Consider the following 25,283-nt stretch of genomic DNA (forward strand, 5'->3'; position numbering starts at 1 on the left):
CACAACAGCACACATTTCTCTAGAGGTCACAAGTCCAGAACAAGTCTTCCCGGCTAGCATCAAGCAGGACCGGGTTCCTTCTGGAGGCCCTCGGCGAGATTTCATGATCTGTCTAGAGTAGTGGTTCTCAACCCTGGCTACTCATTAGAATCACCTGGGAATCTTTTTAAAATCCTGATTTCTGGGCCTCATCCTCCAGAAATTCTTTCTTTGTTATGGGGCGGGGCCAAAACATTAGTAATAAAGAAACAATCTCTGGAGGATGAGGCCCAGAAATCAGGATTTTACAAAGATTCCCAGATGATTCTAATGTGCAGCCAAGGTTGAGAACTGCTGATCTGGAGGCTGCCCTCCGCCTTCCGCTGCTCCTCCGTGTAAGGACCCTTGGGCTTCCCCCTGGGCAGAGAATCTCATTGGAAAGCTGAGAAGCAAACCTGCGTTTCCGGGGCCCTACAACCTGGCACAGCCACAGGTTTCAGGGATTGGGACATGGACACCTGGGGGCTATTACTCTGCCCACTACAGAGGGTGCCCCTGAATGGATGAGTATTTTTTACTTTTTATTCCCAGGGGTTTTCAAACTGGGGTGCCCTTTAGAATCATGGGAAACGACGTTTGCAAAGGCAGAATGTTAGGGAGTCTGATTCAGCACTTCTGGATGGGCCCCAGGAATCAGAGTTTGTAGCAAGCTCCCTCCTGCTTTCCTGATACATAGGATCCAAGCCCATTTCTTAAAAATCAGCTCTCCTTGGTCCGTGGATAGGGTATGGGCGCTACACTTTAGAAACCTAATTACAAAGCCTATAACCTATGATTGATCGAGCAACTTCAATGTACTAATAAATGTAACTAAGTTTAGCAAGCACTTACTATGTGCAAGATACTATGTTCTAAGTGGTGTTCATGCCTCATCTCATTTAATCCTCCTGATAACATGATGAGGTGGGGGTACATCACCTCTACTTTGCAGATGAGAACATGGAGACACTGGGGCTCAGTCATTTACCTAAGGTCGCACAGGCACAGCTAAGATACCTATCCATCTACTTCCCTTTCTTTTTCTAAGCCGAGCTCTTAACCACTAACTCCAGCACAGCACCAGTACATAGTAGGCCCTCCATAAATATATGTCGAATTACAGGGTGAATAAATAGGTGGGCATTTTGTTTGCTTTCACCCAATCCTGCTAAGAATCCTAAAGGGAAGTATTATGATGATCCCTGGGAAACAGGCAAGGACGGGGAGCTTGGAGAGGATAAGGCCCCATCCCTCTGTCCCACTCCAAAGTCCTCATGCTTCTAACTAGCCCCGGGCACCTCCAAGCAGTAGTCCACGTGTTCGTACAAAGGACTGTTTCCCTTGTCATGCACTTATTTCTGTACAAAAAGTTCACTGCTGTGAAGTTAAATTGACTTTGAGCTCTGTAGTTAACAAGTGGCTTCTATCAACAAGAATTTAATTGTGCAAAATCAGGCCCAGGTGGTGGAGCGAGCGCTGGCAGAGCCAGGCTGAGGGAGGAGGCCGGGCCTGCACATTCAGGGATGTGCACGCAGCAGTTAGACGCTTCAAACCACCCAGGTGGATGCCGTTTTCTTCAGCTCTTCAGTTAGGAAATGCCATCCCACCCATCCTGGAGACAGAAACATCAGAAGCGCGCGCTCTCTCTCTCTCTCACACACACACACATACACACACACACACACACACACACACACACACAGAGCACGTGCGCCAGGTAACGGTTTCATTACACGGGCAGCTTCCAGCTTGTCACCATTCCCCGAGCCCTTCGAACCAGCAGCAACCTGCCCTGCCTCCTGTCTGTGTCCAACAGGCCTTCCCCCGGGGCCACTCTGGGCCCCTGTGTCATTTCACTTCTTTTGCATGGGAATGGGTGTAGCAGCCTCCAGGGTACAGGGCTAACGTCTGCAGGGCGCGCCCCCTCCTCTGGAATGGATACCACAGAACAAGCCATCCCCCAGCGCCACCTCCTTCATCCCCAGGGCCCCTTTCTCCCTCCATCCTTCCTGTCTCCATCTCTCCTGTGTGTGGCTTTGGAAACCTGGGGCAGAGGAGAGGGTTGCAGCAAGAAACCATGACCCTATAAGCCAGCGGTTCTCAACCTGTGGGTTGTGACCTCTTTGGCGGTCGAACGACCCTTTCACAGGGGTCTCCTAAGACCATCCTGCATATCAGATATTTACATTATGATTCATCACAGTAGCAACATTACAGTTATGAAGTAGCAACGAAAATAATTTTATGGTTGGGTCACAACAGGAGGAACTGTACTTAAAGGGCCAAAAGGTCGAGAACCACTGCTAAAAGCCTACTTTGGGCTCTGCCTTAGTTTCCCTCCTGGAAAATGAATATTATCAACATCTGCCAACCTCCTGACGCACAGCAGCGCCTGTGGCTCTAATACTTTGTGGTTCTGTGTGTCCCACTTCGGGGTTGTCATGGCAGCCTCGTGAAGCGGTGTTTCCGAAGCAGACTTTGCAGACGGGGAAACTGATGCCCAGAGAGGGGGAATGACTCATTCCAGGCCGCACAGCGCTTAGTGGCGGAGCCAGGACCAGAAGCAATCTCCCAGCCCTCCCTGGCCAGGATACGAGTTCTCCGTGACGACGATGGCATGGTACACAGAGGACATGGGCCCTAAGTGTGACTCTGCCCACAGAGCCTGAAGAACATCAAAGAAAACGAGAGCAGGAAAACCTTAACAAGTTGGTTACCTTTATGCTTCATTACTATGCATCTAATTACACTGCTGGGGCTCATTAATGTGTCAAACTTTGTTTTATGTTTTTATATGATAAAAAGGCAACACCCCACAGAGTGTGGGCCCATGGGCTGTGTATAATGAGAACTTCTGATGACGGACTTGCTTGGAAGTGTGTGCAGTACTTCCCGGGCCCCCAGGTGACCCTCACAACCTGCCACACAGGCAGCCTTGTTCCCATCTCACAGATGAGAAAACAGAGGTCCAGAGAAGTGAACTGACGGGCCTGTGCAAGGCTGGGTTCAAATCAAGGGCTGTCACCTTCCAAAGCTGCGTTTTCCTCCCCGACTGCGTGACACTGGCTCCTCACGAAGACACACAGGGCTTACTAGTGAGGTGACTCAGTTTCCTCTCTGTCAAAGCCGGCCTCTGGGTTTCCGTGTTCCCTGAGAGAGGCCCTCCTCTACCCAGGGGCCAACCTGCAGGGCACAGAGGAGGACCTGTAGAGAGTGTTAGAGCTTTTCCTGCGGAGGAGCAAGTCCCCCGGACTCGGGAGGAAGAGCCGTCAGCCCCTGGAGGCCCCCGAGTCCCCAGGGAACGGCTGCTCTGGAAGCCGGAGGGCGGGGGGCAGGGCCTGCTCCGAGAAGCACAGCGCTGCCCATGCCGCCGCCCCTCCTCCAGCTGGTTGTGCAATCTGGCTATGAATAGGTCTAGGTGTGTGGTGTGGTGCCAGAGAGGCCAGACCTGTTTCCTTTGGGTGACAACTCCCCTCTGGAATTCTGGGAGGTGAGGGAGTGCAGCTGTCAGGTCAGGCTGCTGACCCCGAGGCTGGGCGGGCCAAGCTGGTGGCGTGAGGGGAGGAGCCCGTGGCCAGACTGGATGGGCAGGTTGGCAGCATGACTCTTCAGCATGCTGGCACCACGCTGGGTGTTCAGCTTGGAGTGCCCAGAGCGCCTTCTCCCTCCCTGGCAGTCACCAGCCAACCTGAGTTCACCTCCTAAACCCTCTCCCATCCCCCACCCCTCACTCTCACCAGGCCTTCCTTACCTTAAAACAAAGGAGCTGGGGGGTGAGGGGGGAACAATTGGCAATTTCGTTTTTAAAACATTAAAAATATGAGGCTGGGGAAATCAGGAATTCTCATATTTTGTGGGTGTTGCGAGTCGGTACTTTGAAGGGCAATTTGCTCAATCTCTTATCAGCACCGGAACTGTATATATAGTCCCTGACCCAGCTATTCCACATTTGGCCATTAGTCCTACAAAGATTCTGGCACGTGTATGCAATATATGTACAAGGTTTTTCACTGCAGTATTGCTGATAATAACAACTGTTAAGAAACAATTCAATACCCAGTGTCTATCCACAGGACACGACTGGTTAAATGAGTTGTAATACATGAGTACAGTGGCGTACTATGCAACTATAAAAATATCTCCTCTACTGTGAAGAAATCATTGGCAAAACAAGATGCCCAACAGGGTGCATAATGTACTGTTTTATGTCGTAAGAGGGGGAAAATTAGAATCTGTGTTTTGATTGATTGTAGGTGCATAGGAAATTCTGGAAGGATACACAAGAAACTGGAGTGGGAGGAAGTAGGGAGAGAACTAGACAGGGATGGGAAGAAAACATTCCTTGTGTGTACGTATATGCTTTCTGGCTTTTGAATCATGTGAAGTCAGTACCTTTCAAAATACTTAAAAATACAGCGCAACAAAATGGAGAGAAGTCTGACCAAAATATCCCACAATCCAACTGTCAGAATACAATGGACACCTCCCACATGAGAACCCCCTCCTACTTAGGGAAGTTACCCAATGGTTTGGAAGACGGGCCCTCCCCCCTCCTGGAACGGGCCATGGTTGCTGAAGCCGCCTGCCAGCTGGGGCTTGGGCATCAGTGGCTGGGGTGCTCTCTGCCTTTGAATGTGGAGGGAATGACTGAGGAGCAGTTACAGACCGTTCCCGGTGGACACGTTGAGGTCCCGAGTCCACTGTTAAAGGCAAAAGTGTCCAGCACAATTAGCATTTTAATGTTTGCCTTTTACCACTTAGTACCTCCATCCAGCCATGGTTTACACAATCTGATTTCTTCAGGTCTTAAACATTGCTAATAGTTTTCTCCTAGCGTTCGAGTGAGGGAAAACCAGGGGGAAGGGCTCCTCTTCCTCCAGCTCCAATGTCTCCAGTTCTCTGAGCCCAGCACCGCTGCTTCTCTTTGATGGAGATGGGAGCTGCCCTCTTCACCTCACTTTAGATTCCCTGCTGGTTCCCACCACAGGCTGAGCTGAGGGGCAGCCGGGCACCACAGGCCTCCCCCCACAGCTACCCCGTCACCATCTCCAGACCTTCCTATGCCCCAGGTGAGGGAAGAGTCTGGCAGACTGTGGCTATGAATTCTACCTTCCTCCACCTTGGACTGCTGTACTCCAGCTTGGTGTGGGTGACTTGGCTGATACATGTCACATTTGCTGGCTTGAAGGTTTGCCTTCATTACTTGAACATCTGCAAAAACAAATCCCTAAAGTATTTTAGAGATTAGCCTAAATTCTTCCTCTTTTAAACACGAAGCTGACGCAGAGTCAGCAAGAATTAGTTCTTTATTCACCAAGGTGCAGCAGATAGAATATACCTGAGAGTACAAACTCACAGAAGGCAGGGCCCGGGTCCTAGTTCTCTTGGTGCCTGTCACAGGGTTGGGCCACTGTGCCCCTTGGGATTGACTTAGTAATTGTTGTGAACTTTATTAATTAGTTGAATTTTTACTTGACTTGGGAGCGCTCTTTACTGAGAATCTTGTGATAGCTAGTGTTGGATTTCCATCTTTAACCTCTTGGGAGACAGAATCAAAACTGGGAAGCAGTCTCAAATGAAGTATGTTCTCCCCGTTGGCTTGGGTGTTAGAAGATGGTGAGGTTGTACCCTTAGAGGTAATTAAAACAATAGTAAGAACCAACTTACGAAGGCAAACTTCAAAGTCATTTTTACCTACTTGACCTGAAATAAAAGTCCATCATGTGGTTTGAGCTTTTGAGCCTAATCCTAGGGGGTTTCGGAAAGCTGAATCATTTTTATAACATGTCTATTAAAATGAAAAAACATAACCCAGGCTACTAGGAATCATTTTACAATAGGGTGGAGTTCCTCCTAATTTGACTGAGAGGCCCTACAACGTACAAACATTGGAAATAGTTATGCTGTTCCCACAAGAAACTTGAAGTATTGTTTGCCTTTCGATATGCAGGAGGGGCACGCACGGCCCATGACCAATGTTCGTCTGCCAGACTCACATGAGGACTCTCAATAGGGCCCAAACTCTGACAGGTCAAAACCTCTGATACTTGGTGAAGGCAGAGAATCTAAAACCCGCCTCCCTGCTTAACAGCTCCTCCAGGCAACATGACTCAGTGCACATCCACAATGGCCACCGTCACCATGAACAACGCCACAGATCTGCTTTTATTGAATTGTCTGGTTGTCGGTGGAGGTCAAAAGTGGGCCAGAGAAAAAGTCTGCTGGACTCACTGAGTTGGAGATCTCATGACAGAGGCATGTGGCTTTGTGCCTCTCCCAGCCTGTGAAGTTCCGCACAGGAGGGCTGTGAGATGAAAACGCAGCTATTTCACTTCTGGAGCTAAAGAAAGGGGGAGGGAGAAGAAAGACTTCTTGGAGTAAGATAAAGTGTCATTGATGCTTTATTTACATGCGTCACCATCTCTTTTACAAACTAGATTACGGTTTTAAGTGGAATACACAAGGCAATATGTACAAATACCAAGGAAAGTAAGGACTGTATCTCTATTTTATTTGGAAAAGGGGCAGATTTCCAAATCAAACTGGCTTTGATTCTTGAAAAGTAAGATGGCAGAGTTAATTCATGGCAACATGTGGCTAGACAAAATCCTCAGTAAGATGCAATGACAGTGTTTGCTTTGGAAGAAAGGATGAGGCGCTTCAAACCAAAGAATTGACTGTGTGACTCAGGGTTTTGAATGTGGCCACATGCCATAGTTAAGTCTAGTTGTATGGGGTATGAGCAAGAAATTGAAACAGATAAGACAGTTATACAGATACTGTATACAGATTTTTTTTTCCCATTCATGCAACTTTTTTTTTCTTAAAAAATGTTCAATATGTGAAGCCAAAAACGCACAATACATTTTTAAAAATATTAACTAAATTCCTGGTCCTCTTCACACCTGTTTACATTTCTTGTGTACATAATGTGCTAGGACAAGTATACCAGAGAAGGCTGATTGCCAGGCAATGAGATAATTTTAGAGAAATGACCAGACACACAATTTTTAAAAGCAGCCGCACATACACGGTATCTCTGGAGTGTGGCAGAGGCCTTGTCACCTATCATCCACCAAAGAAAAACACATACAAGTAAAATTAGACAGAAGTACTTCAGTCACTACAACTGCATAAAATGTTACCCACAGAAGATTTAGATCAAAAATTATTAATAGACTCTTCAACTCCCTGGGCATCTGCTCTCAGACCTCACTGGACAGACATGACCGCACAAGGCCTTCACTTTGCCCTGCTGCCCTGACCGCCACAAGAGGCTGGCTTTTTCGTACCTCTTAGCCAGTGATTGCATTTCTATTAAAAAAATTTGCTTTTCTTAATAGTAATAATAATGAAAAAAAACCCTAATGCCTAATCACACCATGTTCCTCAAATACAGCAGGAAACGGGAAACCAGAGGTCAGAGCTGCCAGAGCTCCGTTTCTGCGTTCAGAGAGGAAGGGCAACCCTTTTATTTCCCCTCCCCAGCCCGTGGCGTCCGTGCTAGAAGCAGAACTGGCTATGTGACCGCTTTTCTCTTGACAATCCTAAGAGATTCCAATGTCCCTTCTTCTTTAAGTGGGGAGGGGGGTTCATTAGGTAGTGAAGTCTGTGCCTACCATCGGGGTCAGGTTTGGAAGCCCCCCGAAATGATACCCTGAGACTGGGCATATTGTCCTGGGCAGTGAGCTCAGGGAGGGGAAGTGACACACATGTAATGTCAAAACTCAACACCAAACACACAAAGTTCTTGTACCACAGGTGCCTGCACCACTCTCTCGCTGACAGGAAATGGGTTTTAGCAAGCATCGCAGAGGATGCGCTAAAGGAAACATTCACCGCTGGCGGGGCACCCAGACCGGCAGTCAGTCCCCACTCCAGGACAGTGAAGGCTTGTGAGAAAGCTCTTCTCCGACTTTGGTAAAAGGCTCTGGAGTCCTAGGAGAACAACAGAGCCACAGGACACATGTCATGCTTGCAATATCAGTTCTCTTCTCCTTTCCCATCAGAAAGGGGAAGGCCTCCTGGAGCAGCTGATCTGGAGGCCTCGGGTGGCCTTGGAGCGTTCTCATAGGGATGCAACCATGACAGCAGCCGGCCTGGAGGTTACTAAGCATTCCTCTGAGATGCTCCGATGTGAGGGACCCACGGCACTCAGAACCCCACATGGTGGCCAACAGGTGGTCCTTCCTGAAAGCAGGTCTCGATATAAGAGGCAGGGACTTGTGAGGGACCTCTGCCCAGTCTGACCACGTCAGCACCCGCTGGGCTAGGGGAGGCTGGCCTCTGGGCGGGTGGCCAGCTGCGTGTGGGCTGCTGTGCTCCTGGACGGGCCTAATTATTCCATCCTGACCTTCTCCTAGGACTGATGCTGGCACTTGACTTTGCCCTGACAGCTCTCCACAACTCTCTACATGCAGATGCTGTTACTAAGAAAAAAAAAAATTCCAAGCACCCCTTCCCCTCTATTTTCCTGCTCTGCTCTCGTACTGCTCTGTCCCTCCCTCGTCTGTTTTAAATTGTAATCTCATTCTAGGACACTCTGTAAGACATTCTGTCTGAAATCTAACAAAACTGGGGGAAGAGAGAATAAAGGAGATGTCCCACATCTGTAAGGAATGCAACATTTAAAGTCAAAACACATTTGAGGGTTGCCTTTCTTCCTCCCAAAGTAGCTCCCAGGGTTTATAAAACTGCAAAGGCCAAGAGCTGTTTTGTTAGTTTGCTTGTTTCTTTGAACTCAGGAGAGGTGCTCAGGGCTCTCCTGTTGGAAGCACTTTGGATTCTCCCTTGTATCCTACCCGCCTCCATCCCTTCCCCGATCAGCAACTGCCGCCGTCTCTGAACTACACTCCACCCCAGGCAGCACTGCTGAGGGACCCAGAGAGGCAGCCCTCTCGCTGACACCAGACAGTTCTTGTGCACAGCAGACGACCAAAGAATCGAGGAAGCGGCTAGCATTATATAAAGGAACACAGTAAGCAAAAGTCTGTCTCTCTGACAAGCAGACCACGTGAATAGAATACATATTTAAAAAAATTATACATACTTTTAAAATGAAGATTATAAACTTGTAGCAGTTCAGAAAAAGCGATACGGCTACAGGTCTACCATAACCACAATTGCACAACAATTTACAGATTCAGTAAAAGGCAGGGTGAAATCAACAGGGCCATCGTTCAAACATGACAACCCAAGCGAGGCGGGAAAGACGCGTGACAATACCAAATGGAACTTCCATTGTGCTAGGAGCTGTGATCACCACCACCATCACCCCCACAGGAATTCTAAAGCGAAGGTGCACAAGGGGGCCCCTGGCAGCCGGTGGTGGGTGCAGGGGGTCGGGCAGCACGTCTGTGTTGGTGGAAGGGAGTCAGTGCCCACTGCACGGTGTAAGAGGCAGCGAGAACTCATGCAGGGAGGTCTGTGCTGAAATACTAGCCTGTATTCCTAACGTCCATGCAGAATGTTCCATTTTTGTACTGTACATGATAAAATATATTTATACATTTATATGCCTAGTGCGTTTTATGCAAAGAAAAGATCTTCATATATCACTTTGGAGAAGTATGCATGTGCTGTGCTAATCAGAGCGTCGTTACACCAGTTTCTTATGTACCAAAGGTGTTTCCCACTATTCTATCAAAGAAGGGTAAGTAGTATGATCACACGTTCCAGGTTAAACAGAAAGCACCTATACAGCACCGTAACTTTTAGAAAAAACAAAAAACAAAATGAAATCCATAGAAGCAGGAAAGTGGAAAAAAAAATAGTCAAAACTGCTCTACCTTGTAATTCCATCGTGTCACTGGTACAATTACAATCTATGATTATATGTGAAAAAAATCAGTTTGTACGCTATTGCCTCTCACTCATACACGTCTAGTAGATCAGCTTATACACAACAAGGCTGGAGACTATGGAGGGTGTGTATGTAGGTCTGCACTGACTCGGGTTTGTACTTTTCACACATTTCTCTCTGTAGGCTTCATGCTCCCCTGCAAGTTCATTTCTTCTGCAAAGCAAAACAGAACTCCTTTTTTTAAATTTTTCTTTTCTCCTTAAAACTAAATCCTTTGGTGGCATTTGGCAATTAGTGGACAGCTGAGCCGATTTCTTTCTTGAAAAAAACCCTATTTTCTAACCAACCTAGCATCACTATTCTCTGCATTCGCTCAGGACACTGACAGGGGACCACCAACCTCGATCTGGCACCTGCAGCCCAGGTGCTGGGGTTTTGTCCCCCGACTGCCCAGACTCAGAACCGAAACCCACTGGGCTGGTGGCTGTGGTCCGTTTGTTTTGCCTATGCAGGGTTCAGTCCTGGATGGGTGTGCACAGCGAACAGTTGTGCCATTGTTCAGTTTTTAGAAAAGGATCCTTTTCTGCCAAACAAAAGAAGAAAGAATATCCTCCTCGAGTTTATGTAATTTGTTAGTTTATGGAGTTCCAGGGGCTCAACCGCTCGTGGTGCCCAAAGCCAAAATGGTAACTGGTACATTTTCCTTCTGCTTTTAAATCTGCCTAGGGAAGAATGGTTAACATTTTAACAGAAAAATACCGCAAGTGAATGCATGTGAAAAACTCAGAAAGTCAAAGGAAAACAAACACACAACACTTAAAACATCCCATAAACCATCATGACATGAAACCACAGAATCGCCAACGGGGGCTCCCGGTGTGCTCTGACCGAGGTGGGCGGTGCTGGCGGGTGCTGTCCTGCGCGGGCGTGGGCGGGGGCGCGTCACCTCGTCCAAGGAAGGTTTGCATACTTTATATAGAGAGTTCTGTTCCAGGGTAAGGGGCCATTAACAGTCTCCGCTGGGTCAGGAAGATGGCGCGGGGCTCACAAAGGGGTTAAGCTGTAAACGGTGTCACTGTCCACTTGCTGAGCAGATTTGGCAAAGGGTTTTCTTTGTAGGTCTTGTGTCAGTTTGAGGGTCTAGAGGAGGAAGAAAGGAAACCAGAGATGATTAAAGGCGTCCCAATGGCAAGAGTGGGCAGGCACCTCTCGGCCACACATCATCAGCCTCCCAGGTCCTCACCCACCTCCGAGCCCAGGGCACGCTCAGTCAAGCTGTTTTGGCTACACCAGCTTGAAGCATGGGGATGCCGACTTACCCGATTTCTCTGCTGGCCTACAAAACGTTCTCAAGTGGGCAAAGCTCAAAGGAGATGGTGTCATTCACTTGGGAGGTTAACAAAGACGAGCAACTTAGGGGTGCTTTGGCGGCCCTTTGAAGATAGGGACGTCCAGGGTGCAGGTGGGATGTTGCTCTTGAGTTTGGACCAGGGATTTCCTGGGAGACAGGACTTGTATGCTAAGCCCAGGGCGGGGGGCACCCTAAGCAGACCAGCTATGCTTTTCTGGGTCTCTCCCACTGGCTCTGTGGACTTTGCTTCCCACCTTTCCATTCATAACCCCAAACCAGAGATGAAATGGTCATTTTCCACAAAGGCTTAAATCAGTCTACACTGCTGGGTGGGGGTCATCTTGACTCCCCCACTAAAAAAGGAGTAAGTAACCTCTAGGTGGGCTGTCTTAGGAATTTGATTTTTATATTAAAAATCTACTGAGGCTGCCGAGCCAGTGTTGCTCAGTGGTTGAGCGTCGACCCATGAACTGAGAGGTCACCGGTTCAATTCCCAGTCAGGGCACATGCTGGGTTGAGGGCTCGATCCCTGGTGGAGGGATGTGCAATGAGGCAGCCAATCGGTGATGTTTCTCTCATAGATGTTTCTATCTCTCTATCCTTCTCCCCCTTCCTCTCTCCCTCTAAAAAAAAAAAAACCCTCAATTAAAAAAGCTACAGAGGGAAAAAAATTACATAACACACATATGACAAAAAACTACCTCTCATAAAACATCCCTTTAACAATTAACATTATTATTTTGTCTCTGAAAGTATTCAGTGGTAAGGCACAAAAGAGGTCCTCTCAGAGCATCTAATTTACACAAGTCTTATCAGATTTCATGCAACCACTGGGCCTGGAAAAGTTAGAGGATATTTTTATAAAGTACAGTTGATCCTGAACAATGTGGGATTTAGAGGTGCCAAGCTCCTAGTGCAGTCAAAAATCCAGGTAGGCCCTAGCTGGTTTTGCTCAGTGGACAGAGTGTCGGCTTTCGGACTGAAAAGTCCCAGGTTCGATTCTGGTCAAGGGCACATGCCCAGGTTGCGGTCTTGATCCCCAGTGGGAGGTGTGCAGGAGGCAGCCAATTGTTGATTCTCTCTCATCACTGATGTTTCTATCTCTCTCTCCCCTTCTCCCTTCCTCTCTGAAATAAGAAAAAAAAATATGTATCTTTGGGAGACCTTTGACTCCCAAAAATTACTAATAGCCAATAACATAAAGAGTTAACACATGACTTGTAAGTTATATGTATTATATGCTGCATTCTTACAATAAAGTCAGCTAGAGAAAAAAGAAAATTGTAAGGAAGAGAAAATAATGTATATATATATATATGTATTTTATGCATTCATGACATAACTTTAAAAAATTTATTTTTACATTTCTAAGCTACGTGGTTCTTCTGCAAGTATTTTCAAATTGTAGCAAATCTCCAAACACTTTCCCCAATATATTTACTGAAAAAAATCCACATATAACTGGATCTGTGCAGTTCAAACCCGTGTTGTTCAAGGGTCAACTGTATACTCATAGAGATGTAGCCACAGGAACTCACATGACAGGTCTCAAGACATAAAACTGTTTATGGAGACAGTTGGCTGTCATGGTAGGAAAAAAATGGCTCCAGGCCAAAAAATGGAGAGAAAAGTGGTAGCAAAGCAACATGAACTCAAGATCTGCTCACCGGATAAGGTGAACAAGTAATGAAAAATGCATCAATAAGCCTTCTCCCACACACGGACATCTGCCCTCCTCTTCAGAGATACCATCGTGAGCTCCTGTGGAATTTTCACAAGTGCACTTGTGACTTCATCTCTTCTGTGACTGCACCAGTTGGCAGCCTTACCTTCCTCTACCGACATGCAGAACGACCCCAGGGCTTGGTGTGTGTAATGTTACACACCCATGGCCGCAGTTCCCCTGGTCACAGCCCCAAAGACAAGAACTGAGGCTGTTTCACCGGCAGCAGAGACAAAAGCAGGAAAAGAAGGCCCGTGTTCCCCCACCCCCAGCACTCAGTGGCCCTGGCCCATGGCTTTTCTGGAGCTGTTCCTTGCTTTGCTAGGGTCTGAGACAATTTATCCTGGACTATAAAATAATGGCCTGTTGATTTCAGAGGGGAAAGGCTAAACTAAACACCAGATCTCAGTGTCTGTGAGGAATTGAGCCTCCAAGAGCTAGTGCTATTTCAGCACCTCTACCGTGGACCTGTGAGGCATGAACAAACGAGGGTGTGAATAGGGTTCTTTAGAAGGGGATTTGGTTTTTTTCCCTTCACAATAACACTTAATAAACCACAACCTAACATCACTATGCAATTAGTCACCAGGGACTTTGGTCCCCAACTCTCTACCCTGAGCTACTGAAAGTGCCAAGGGAGAAGCTATGAAGTTTTACCTAATTCCGACCCCATCCCCCGGTTCCCTTTGGTGTTAATTATCCAGCCGTGGACCTGGGATGGTGACATATTTCTTCCACACGTCCAGGGGCCAAGCATACCACTTGCTCTGATGCTGGGGCTGGCTCAGCAGAGGCAGGAAGGAGGCGGAGGGCACGACAGCCCCCAATAGGGCATCATTCTAGGCAGAACAGGCATCAGCCCTGAAACCCGGGCAGGAGGCCCACATGGGCACAACCAACAACATCCTGAGGCCAAATGCCCATTCCTCATCAAAAGGCCCAGGCTCTTCAGGAAGCATCATTAAAAAGGAGATGCGTGGCCCTAACCGTTTTGGCTCAGTGGATAGAGCATCGGCCTGCGGACTGAAGGGTCCCAGGTTCGATTCCGGCCATGGGCATGTACCTGGGTTGCGGACACAACCGCAGTAGGGGGTGTGCAGGAGGCAGCTGATTGATGTTCCTCTCTCATCGATGTTTCTAACTCTCTATCCCTCTCCCCTCCTCTCTGAAAAGTCAATAAAATATATTTTTTTAAAAAAAGATGTGTGGGTCTCACTTTCCCTTTCTTCAGAATGGCCTGGGGGCCACCTGTGGCGCTAGGTACTGGAACTCCCCCAGTCTCACAGGTGCGCCTCCCACCTGTGCAGAAACTACCTGTGCCTGGAGATTAAGCCACAGAGGCCCAGGCCCAGGTGTAGAGGCAGCTCTCAAACAAATTTTATACAAAAACTCCCACTCCACAGAACAGAGAGGCGACTTGTTTTCTCCGTGATGGAAGGCAAACAGATCGTAAAATAATGTGAAAACATAAAGGAACCAGATAAGTACTGAACAGAAATACAAGATCCTTCCAAGTGGAGAACCGGAGTCACCCTTCATTAGGAAGGCCTGACGACTGAAAGCAGTCACAAGGCAGGCCGCCTCACCTGGCTGAGATTGATGGCCACCCTTTGGTGAGGCAATGTTTGCACGTTTACCCGACTCCACCAAGGACTGGAGGGATGAGGGAGCACATTTAGGAGTGAGCTCAGCTACTGAGCTGGGAATTTAATGATTCTCAGGTTGGGGACAAGTCTCATGGATTTCAGTGAAGACCCCACCATTCTTACATCGTCTAAAGAGAGACGCTGTAGTTAACTGTGAGGCTCATGTGCATATGCTAATGCTCTGCTAAGTTTAAAAACACATCAGATTAAGCAAAACTTGGAAGGAAAAGAAAGCATACAGCTGAAGGGAATTACAGCTATCACTTTACAGTTACTAGGCAACAGGCCAACTAACAAGAAATATGAAAATGTGCTATCCCATCAGTGACTTGCATTAATAGGAGAAGATCCCCCTTTCCCCCTCCTTGCCCAATAAATAAGTTTGAAATTGGGCTGTTGATGCAAGGAAAATAAAATGGGGAGGCCGCAGGATGAGACCCATGCTAAAATGACCTATGGACGCTGTCATCTGGTCTCTGGTGAGAGTAAGTCCCTCTACAATCTTGGCATCTGTAGGGAAGACAAGTTTCTGCCTAATTAGCACCACGAAATCACGTGATGTTCCAAGAAAGGGCAACGCCTCCAAAAAAAAACTCGACACAAAACATAACCACCCCAATCAACTTTAATCTGGGAATAAAAAGATAAACGTTCCTACTGCTGTCTTCCCACAAAGTAACTCCCAGGCGGCAGATCTGGGGTTTTCAGTCATGTTTTCATCTTCTTGGCAAAGAAGAAAGGAACAGGACCCCAATACCAAATATGTCACCGGAGGAAAAAGAGACATCCACAAACCCAGAAAGGTCATTGACTGTTCTCCTAGCTAAAACTAAAACATGTTGGAGGAAAGTCTGCCTGAGAAATAAAATCAAACATACGGATCATTTAAGCCAAACTTGCAACCCCTGGGGCAAGGTGGGGACTATAACTATGAACATTCAGGATAGAAAAGAAAATGAATGGATGTTCACACAACCTGACAGCGAAGCCTCACACAGAGTTCAGAGAATAGGGCTGCATTTCAGAGTGTGGCTGTTTCTGCCCCTGAGAGCAAAGAGACGCCTGCCTGCCACCCCCTCTGCTCTGCCCCAGAGGAAGCCAAGGGACACCCAGTTCAGTGAGCCACCACCATCTGCCAGCATCCACCAAGGGTTTTGTAGCTGGTGTCACCTTAGGAAAAAATGGCATTTTTTGGGGGGCGGGGGGGTAGGGTCCTTGGGTCAGGCAGCCACCTATGTTTTTGGAACACGCAAACGGAAGCAGTTCCCTTGGAGGTCACCTTCACGGGCAAAACATGCAGCAGCTCCAGACAGTGTGCATGGACACAACACTGGCTTACTTTGGTGATTTTTCAGTGTCTTCTAGGTTGGAGTGGGTGATAAAGAGGATTCCAGGAGGTACATGGAAACCAGCCTGGGCCCACTGACAGGACCTGGGGGCTTACAATCCAGCCTTGGCCTGAGCTGAGCAGCGCCGTCCTCCGTGACTGCCAGCGAAGGGGCGTGGGAGGTGCCGCTCCAGGGAAATACATGTTGGCAAGTGCTGTCAACTTGCCGGCTTAGACAAGGAAAAGTCGGCGAGGGAAGCAGAACAGGTAGGTATGGAAGCTCTGGCCAGGCTGGAGGCCAATCTGCATTCAGTTGAGGAGCCTCCCCAAAAGGAAACTCCAGTTTCCAGGAAACATAGCCCATAGGCTCTGGTGTTTTCTGATGGGCAAGGAAATGCTTATGAAGAAGGTGAGGATGTGACAGGAATGCTTAAAATAAGCTTCTTGTGGCAAAGGTGCCACTTAGGGAGATACTGGGAAGACACTCACCTATATGCACTATTAAAAAAAGAAAGCTGAGTTTGTGTACAGAAAAGCGTGTCTTGTGTAGGTAGGTACGCTTTCTGCCATCTCCCAGTAACTTCTGGGCGTTTGCAAGGTGGCAGGGGGAGCCTGCCTGTGAAGGCTGATGCCTCAAGGACGCGTCCAAACTTCGAGCCAGTGTGGATGCCCTTCCTGCCGGCCTCGGTGCTGTGCTAACAGGGCACAGGGAGCACAGGAGAGAAGCAACCATCCTCACACTTGACAGCGAGAGCCAGGGTGACATGCAATGAGGCTTAAACTTCAGGGAATGTCCTACCTGACTTTATATTGGGGCAGGGATTACATCAACCCATATTCTTTGTGTACCCAGACTACAATATGGTGACGGACATGGCACAAATGTACTGATTAATCTACTGTCAATAACTAAGTTGCAGAGGTCTCCTATTTCCTAAAGATTCTTTGATTCTCAAACCACACAGAACAGCATGTCAAGTTTCTTATTATGTCCTTTTAAAGAACCATTTTTAAGGCAAATGCCTTGAAGGGGCATGTGGACCTTCTCTGGACTCATGGTCAACTGACCCTATTAAAACATCCAAACACCTCCGCAGGTCGAGGCCTTTGGGGCCAGGCTCCGGGGTCCTCATCCGGGCTTTGGGAACAGACCTCCGTCCGTAAGTCAGGTGCAGTCACACTGTGTCTGGTTTGCTCTCCCCGCCCATGTGAACCACACCCATCCATCCAGCCCTCCTTCTCTAGGTTGTCCTCTACTAAACTCCTCAACTGCTCATGGGGCACCTAATCACATGGTACCCAGAAGGGTTACTTTTTCATAGACGTTAAGCTCCTGAAATGTTGAATTCCTTGAAAACAGAGCAAAAGCTTCAAGTCAAATCACCGACGAAGCAACCAGCTATTTTAAGAGCCCTGTCGGAGACATGGTATTTACTCTCAAGCACATATTCTCGCCGGGAAACAAAGTTTTCTTGACGTCCCAAGAAGCCTGCAAAGCCGACACACAGATGAGCTGTGCAACACACGGTGGCTGAATAAAGGGCCGAACCGTCCTTCTGGAAGAGCCCTCTCTTCTCTGCCAATTCAAATGCCACCCTTTCAGAGCTCGGCTTCCAGAAGCATTTTAGAACTACTCACATTTGCTAAGACTTGGTCTTATTTGAATCTGGGCAGAAACCCTACTGCTTGTGGGGCAAGACCTGGAATTTTAATGCCTTTTTGGGGGGAAGGGTAGTTCCGATCAAGTTTCTAAAACTCATGAAACCTCCTAAGGATCAATGGGAGGCACAATTTTAACATTCAACTAATTTAATTTTAGAAAATTAATAAAAACATTTAAGTAGTAGGTTTTTAATCAAAAATTTACCTTTTCCCACCCTGCCATACACATCCTTTATTACCAGCCCCCAAATTAAGAGTCTTGCTATTCTAACTCTCAAACTGCTGTCATCACTAAAGTGACTCACTGTTTACAAACAAAAGGGAACTCCAGTCCAGGAGCAAAAGTTTAGCCATAGCCAGGACCTGAACATCACAATGTTTAGTTTGCCGGCTGCAACCCCATCCTGTGTGACCCTACATTGCATTCACTGGCTGGAGGGGGTGGGGGATGACGGAGAGGGTGCAGCCACCCTCCAGGCGGGGATGCCCTGGAGCCCTGGGGCATGACGCACCACCCACCTAAGCACCCCACTACCAAGCACGGGAGAGAAGGGTCTCTAAAGTCTTCTCTTCCTGCGTTAGATAACACAGTTGTGAAAACAATCTAATTTTCTCCAAGGTGACTCTGAAATTGAAAATACAAAATCAGCTATTTTAGTCCCACTTATCCTCCTGTAAGGTATGACCAGGGCATTCAGGTGACACAGGTGGTGGCCAAGAAACAACAATCACACCAGTGTAACAGGCGAAGGGAACCAAGGAGGAGCTGAAAGGAGTGACTCAATGGGGGGAGTCAAGATCAGCAGAATCCTGGCGCCAGGGGTCCAGCCGGAGCACTGGTTCCTGCAGGGAGGTAAGTCTGCATTTTACGTGGCACGCGTGACCCTCGCCTCCCGGCTCAGCCTGACAGCACTGCGGGGTAAGTGCCTGGACCTCCTTCCCATGGCCCCGGCCCCCAGCCAGCAGGCCAACCTGGTCTGAGTGGGGCTGGGTAGGGAGTGCTCTGGCCTGAGGCACTCAAGAGGCAGACAAAGGGACACCGTCCAACAGGTCTACCAGCCAATATTTTCTGATTCCTTACAGATATGCTGGGCTGTATTGCTTTCTGACCAACTGAACGCACAAATGACCAACGGAAGTTCCAGTTAATTACAGCGGCATGGACAGAAATGGAGGCCCAGTGGGTTTCAACCTTAGAACCTCTGGCCTTCTCTTCTTGGTCATTAATTTCCCCAAGGAGTCAAATCAAACACTCCGCACAGACATGACTGCTTAAAAAAAAAATTATGGTCCAAACTTCTTCATAAGAGAGAAGAGAGACAGAGGAGAGAGAAGTGGGAGGGGACGGAAGGAGGAGGGAGAAGACATACTGATATGCAAACCTTCAATCAAGCCAAGACTGCCAATTAAAGTTTTATCCTTCAGAACACTGGCATTAACTCGGAGGCCTTCATGACTAAGTAATTCTCATCCTTTAATGCATGAGTGTTATAGATTTCAGCACACAAAGAAGAGGTTCTTAAAGAACACAGAGTATCTAGAATTACAGGGGAAGGTCCACGGCTGTTAGTGGGAAGAGAAAGAAAACACGAGCAACCCAGGGCACAGGCGCTCGCCACGGAGTGGTGTGTTTCGGGAACAGGCTTGTCTTGCCTCTCTGATGTCTTGAACCAAATCCTTTTTCTTCAAACCACAGGACCCGTGTTCTAAGGAAGCCCCTGAAGAAATCCTGCCCTAGCGTAGTGCTGAAAAAGGTCAACCACCCCCTTGATTACTATGGACTCTTGGCCCTTTTGCCCGTGATTCTTACTGAGTGTTTTGTGTGCCCTTATCATATTATCAAGCTCTTCTCAGCCATGGAGTGGGTTCTGAGGCTGGATGAGCTGCCTGGCAAAATGCTAGGTCCCACATTAGTACACGTGCTCAAGAGAAGCCCGAATTCATTAAACAAAATTCATTTATTGAGCACCTGCAGTGCATTGGGCACAGGGCATAGAGGTAAATAAAACTGGGGTTCTCCCTACCCCTCAGAAATGCATGGCCTGGTTGGGGAGGTGGAGCAGTGGTGGTAGTGAGGAAAAGACTGCCTTACATGCAAGGCTGAAGCAAAGGACCCAAGGGTATGCGGGTCCTTACATGCTTGGTTTCCTGGGACAACCTTGCTTTCAAATGTCCTATTGACCTATTCCATTCTCACACGGTCTGTTTTTGTTTGGGGGATAAAAACATAGGCCCTCGTACTTCAGGAGCTCCATGATACTAAGAGGCCAGAGTCAGACTAAACCCAGATACAGGTTTCTGTGAAAAGCCCTCAGGACGCTGGCGTTAGTTTATGTTTGATTTCTAGAGCAGGCGCATCACAGTTGGACATGAGCCAGCCACCCACTTCAGCTCACTGTCCCTGGGGCTCTGCTCTGAAACGTTATTTATTAGATGTTGAATATGGAGCATTATGAACACTCTAAAAAGAAGCATTTAATGGGAGCTTGAAGTTTACAAGAATTTCCAGTGGTAATTCTGGCGATTTTCACCCCATTTATTTATGCTCCCCATAAGCTCTGTGGCCAAAAGAGACCTTCCAGAAAGCCACTTAGAAATGCAACTGCTCGAAGTGAGAGCCACACAGGCTCTGTCCCCACGTCTAGCAGGCTGGCCAGAGGTGACCACAGGTGCACTGGAAAACTAACAGGCCCGGGAGGAGCGGCCCGGGCGTGATGTCCCTGCTTTCCAGGGAAACGAATGCATGGAAGGCGTGTAGCAGCCTCTGCACAGAGAACCCCTTTTCACAGCTCTGTCAATTTCCCTTCACTGCCGTCAACAGGATCCACTGTCAACAAGATCCAGGCAGCCACTCTCTCCATGAATGGCACTTCAGGCTTGGGGCTTTGTAACAGGTAAGAATGAAGAGCCTGGCAGATGCAGAGTTCTTGAGGCTGGTGCACTGTAACCAAAGACTAGACTACAGCAACAGTGCAAAAAAAACAAAGGATATTCTCCACGCAGTATGTACAGACTCATATTTACCATGCGCTACATTCCCTAACACAGAAAGACCTACACCAAGGAAAAAATGTGGCAGGAACAGCCTGTATTGCCTGTATTTGGTTAGAATTAGTCCTGTCTCCCAACATGAATAAAGACATAATAGAATCACAGCATTCAAAGTTAACTCTGGCAAGTATCAAAGATATGCTTTTTGGGAAACAGCCTACATGTAAACTCACCAAGGCCTCCAACGCTGGAGCCTGCCGTTTCCACATGGTTCACCACCGTTTCTTTATATTTCCATGCCATCATGTACCTCTAATTAGGACCATTTCACAGACAGATATTAGGTTTCAGGTTTAAAATTATACATACACTGTGCCTTTAAAACTCTATGATCCTGTCCTCTTTTCATAGACGAGAAACCTTCAATTCTAAGAGTCTCATCAGTGACGTGACCAGTGGCAGAAACAGAAAGAAAACTACCCTTCTCCTCTCCATCTGGGCTATTTCCTGGTTGATGTTTTCCAAGCCTTCCCATAAAGTAGTTTAAAACGAAATCCTGGGCTGCTCCCTAATGGGGTGTCTTCAAATGCCAAAAGATGAAGATGAATGGAAGAGCTTGTGAAATTAGGCATCTTTTGACATCAAAACTACAGTGAGATGGATGCTGCTTTCCCTCCGAGAGCAGACACGTGTCAAACTCAGGAAGGCTTATTAGAAACCCAGCTTTGCAACCACTACAGTCGTTCACAGACATCTCTGCTGCCAACTTGTATGTTTCTTCACCAAGTTTTGCAGGTGCCTGAGAGAGGACAGAGCCCTTTACACCCCAGCAGCTGGTCCTCATGAAAAGGTATGGTTACTCTTTTCTTTTCCAGATAGACCCACAGGCTGAGGGATTTTACATGTCGTCTGAGTGACATGTGGGGAACACTCAGCCCTCCAGAGAACATCTCGCCACAGTTCTCCAGCAAGACTTTGGCTGGACCGACGGCTCTGTAACTAGATGGCTCCAATTCAGGCTCACCTGACCTTCAGTTAGCAAGTCAGGCAATGAGTCTGGAGAATACAAGACTTCTGGTTTAAAGAAGTCAGTACAATGACTCTGGGGAACCTTGGGTGCTTAATCTGGGTGAGGTGAGGCCTGACATTGTGACCTCAGGCCTGTTTTGTCAATTTAGGAACCTTCAATATAGTGATAGCCACACGTTTAAAAGTAAAGAACACACATCAGGCCACACGTGCTCCTGGCTGTCTAGAGGAGCAATTCATTTCAAAACAAAATGGAAACCCTAAACCCAGAAATCAGACTCCCTCAAAGTATTCTCCATCCCCCGTCTCCATGACGTTTCTTCATTCGTGTTTTAAAAACTTAAGGACTAAATCTCCCTTAAAATATTTTTATACAATCTTAGAATTATACATACACTAGAAAGGTCTGCTATTCAACTCAATGGAAAATCTACACTGACAAAAATCAGACAAAAATTGACAGTACATTTTCTTCTGCACTTACTCTTTTTAATGAGCTAGAAAGTGGCCTCCTTACAATTCCACCAAAATTAAAACATCTTGTGTCTCTTGAAGCCACAATTGCATTCCTCTTCTTAAAGGAAGACAAACTCTTTATTCTCCTAAAAGCCAAGTATCCAAATTTCTCAAGGCCAGTCTCCACCACCTGAGTTCGGGTATGACCTGAACTGGCTGGCACGAAAGTGTCCCCTCTTTAGCTTCCATTACAGTCTCTTTACTACCTCAGTGGCTATTAAATGACTGAAAACAGATGTCTGAGTTCCATGCGGGGCCCGTGTATGCCTGGGAAAGCGAGAAGCCTTCAGCTTCACAACGCTCTTGACACTCCACTTCCTACAAGTACTCATGAGCGGGAGTGCGCTCACTCGAGGAGACCCTTGTAACTCCTTCACCAGGGCAGAGGGTTAAACAAGGCTCAGCTTTTTATGCTTCGAATCCCATTTTCCTCTTCTACCATTTAAAGAAGGGTGTAAAATGCTTTCTGAGATTAAAAAAAAAGTAAGTCAAAAGGAGCTGAAGCACAGAGCAGAGTCCTTGAACACGGGAAGGTCTGGGGTGCAAACCTGTTAGCAGAAGACCTCAGGGCTCATCTCACTGCCTGAGGAGGAGAGTTTCAGGACAAGCTTGTCTATTATCTGCTACTCTAGCTCCAGTCCAAAGCACTTCCCATTTTTTACTATCTAGATAAAATCAGAAAGAACTATTATGGTTCCAGCCATTCAAGAAATATGGATTCTGGGTCCAGCTGTGTGACCCTGGACAAACTACTTAACCTCCCTGCGCTCCCTGCTTACTACTCATCTGTTAGGCAGTATGCTTCCCTAATTTATACCGCACCCATTTCAGCCCACTGCAGTTTTACGAAGCACTTTCACGTACCTCAGTGCATTTGATTCTTGCAATAACCCTGTAAAGTAACAGTGGCTATCAGCCTCCTTCTATAAAATGGGAATTGAGGCTCAGGGGCTGGCACTCTCTCAAGAGCAGCCAGAAAGCAGAAGCATACTAAACACTCAACTTCTGATGCCAATCAAATACTTTTCTTACCACATCACGCTGCGTGATCTTTCCAGTTCCAACAGTATTGAAATGCCACAATTTTAAAAATCTGCCACTATTCACAGCCCATCTCATTCTGTTTAGAACCTGACATCATTTATACAGTGGGGATCAAGATGCCCATGAGTAAGTGCTCTAACATAAACACTTCTGTTTTCAATTTAATTCTTTTGCTCTTTTTAAGGCTCAATGCTGAATGCTCCCTAATAAAGATGCTTCGTACTATGGTGAAGAATCTAACAAATTTTGCTTTTGATAGAAATATCAGTATGCACGTACGAAAGAGTCCAGAATACATATTCTACAGTTAAATTTGATTTGCAAATCATTACTTTAATGGAAAGGAAGATGAAATGATAACATCGAAGATCAACAATAAGGGTGCTGGACCGGGGAATCTAAGAAAGTCCTTTGGCTGAGTCCTTAACCTTGAAGTTTGTGTGACTCAGGTCCTGCCTTCCTCCCCTTCCCTTCTGTCCTCATCCATCCATCAAATAGTGGGACCAGAGTCATAGGTCGGCAAGGGTGACTGGATACAAAGAAGAATGACATTTATGAATGTGTGTGTGTGTGTGTGTGTGTGTGTGTGTGTGTGTTCTTTTTACGGGCAATACAATTCCTGAGCTGTCAGCTTGTGGGGAGGGGCACCTGACAGCCCTATTTGTTTTGCAGGTAGAACTCAGAGATGAACTGGTTGGGAGCTATGTTGCTGTGTAAACTGTACACTACTGCTTCAAAGCTCTAAGTTTCTCAACGTGGAGTCAAGTTCACACTGAATAAAAGGCAGCCCCCCCGCCCCGCCCCCAGACACCACCACGTGGTTATGATGATGCCATTGCACTGGGCACTAACCTGCTTTGCCCACTTCCCCTTTCCTCCGTGAGCCTTCAGCCTGGCACCCAGCTCTGAGATGAGGCCTGCTTAGCACCAGTGAAGTTCCCCACGTTCAAACCAACAACGTTCTGTGTGGAGATGAGGGAATCAAAGTTAAAATCCAACCCATCGGCATCCATGAGGTCACTGCGAATAATGGACTCCATGTCACATTCCAAGCTCCCATTGAACATGTCCAGGTCCAGGTCGCTGGGGAACTTCTCGTGGCCCATGACGGAAAGGTTTGCACTCGTTGAGTACAAAGAGGAGCCTGAGAGAGAGTCCGAGAGGGTTTGCATAGACTGGCTGACGAGAGACTGCTGCTGGTGTTTGGCTGACCCAAGGCTGCTAGAATCGCTCAAGCCCATGTTGCTGACAGAATTTGACAAGGCACGGCTGCCACTGAGAGCGCCCTGGGTCTGGTGCTGGTGGTGGAGCAAGTTCTGATTGACCAAACTCCCCTGGTTAGGCTGGGCTGCAAAGGACATCATTGGGTCATTGCGAAGCATCACATTGCGGCGGGAGTTCTGGGCAGACACAGCGGTGCTGGCCTGAGACATCAAGGGGTCTGACTGGGTCATCATGACATCGCTGTGGCTGAGTGAGTCTGAAGTGAGCAGGTCCTGGAGTGTCTGGGTGCCATAGTGCGGCATGGAAGAGAAGGTGGCTGGCTTGTTCTCCTGGATGGTCTGCATGGGAGACTGGCGCAGGGAATTCAGAGATGAGGGTCCAAACACTGTGCTGTTGAAGGAGCTGGTTGGAGAGCCCAGGCCGGAGCCCTTGGTGGTGTATGGGAAGCTAGAGCTCCTCTGCATGAGCCCCGCGGTGGGGGTCGGCTGGGACGGTGGCAGCGGGATGTTATCCAGCAGGTCATCCATGAGGTTGTCAGCCAGACCATCATTCAGATTCATGGTGCCGGCCATGTCGGTCAGCCGGGGCAGCTCCACAGTGCACGGCTTGCTTACGGAGGGTGAGAGGCTGGCTGAGCTGCTATAAAGCATGGGGGAGAGTGGCGCGTCGTCGTCCTGGACGTCATCCAGCTCTGTGCCCGCCAGGATGGGCGACAGGCGGCCGCTGACCGTGCTGGCATTGGAATTGGTGCGCGAGCGAAAATCCGTCCATGCGTCCAGCTCATCGCTGCTGCGAGATGTGGGGCTGCCAGGCCATTTGGAGAGCTGGGAGGGACTGTCGTCTGCTGACTCCGGAGCTGTTTGCAGGGCTGCCTTCTTCTTGGCTGCACGGCTACGGCTCTTGGTATACTTGTTGCTGTTGTCCATGGAGACAGCCCGCCGGCGGGGTGC

The 25,283-nt window shown here is 47.9% G+C and overlaps 1 protein-coding gene across 2 annotated transcripts in view; it reads right to left on the reverse strand.

Moving 5' to 3' along the window:
* Positions 1-6,401: 6,401 nt before the first annotated feature.
* FOXO3 (forkhead box O3) overlaps positions 6,402-25,283 on the reverse strand; it is a 97,074-nt gene continuing 78,192 nt past the window's right edge. Inside the window, exons 2-3 of one of the 2 annotated variants that reach the window (XM_015572725.1) lie at positions 23,962-25,283; positions 6,402-10,960 (exon numbers count right to left, since the gene is read on the reverse strand). The exon at positions 23,962-25,283 is cut by the window's right edge and continues 126 nt beyond it. In XM_015572725.1, the coding sequence (XP_015428211.1) occupies positions 23,997-25,283 (1,287 nt within the window). In that variant the 3' untranslated portion in view covers positions 6,402-10,960; positions 23,962-23,996. Of the gene's footprint in view, positions 10,961-23,428; positions 23,639-23,961 lie in introns of those variants that run through there. The other variant, XM_015572726.1, reaches the window with a different exon arrangement.

This window comes from Myotis davidii, unplaced genomic scaffold, assembly GCF_000327345.1.
Source record: "Myotis davidii unplaced genomic scaffold, ASM32734v1 scaffold68, whole genome shotgun sequence".
NCBI lineage: Eukaryota > Metazoa > Chordata > Mammalia > Chiroptera > Vespertilionidae > Myotis > Myotis davidii.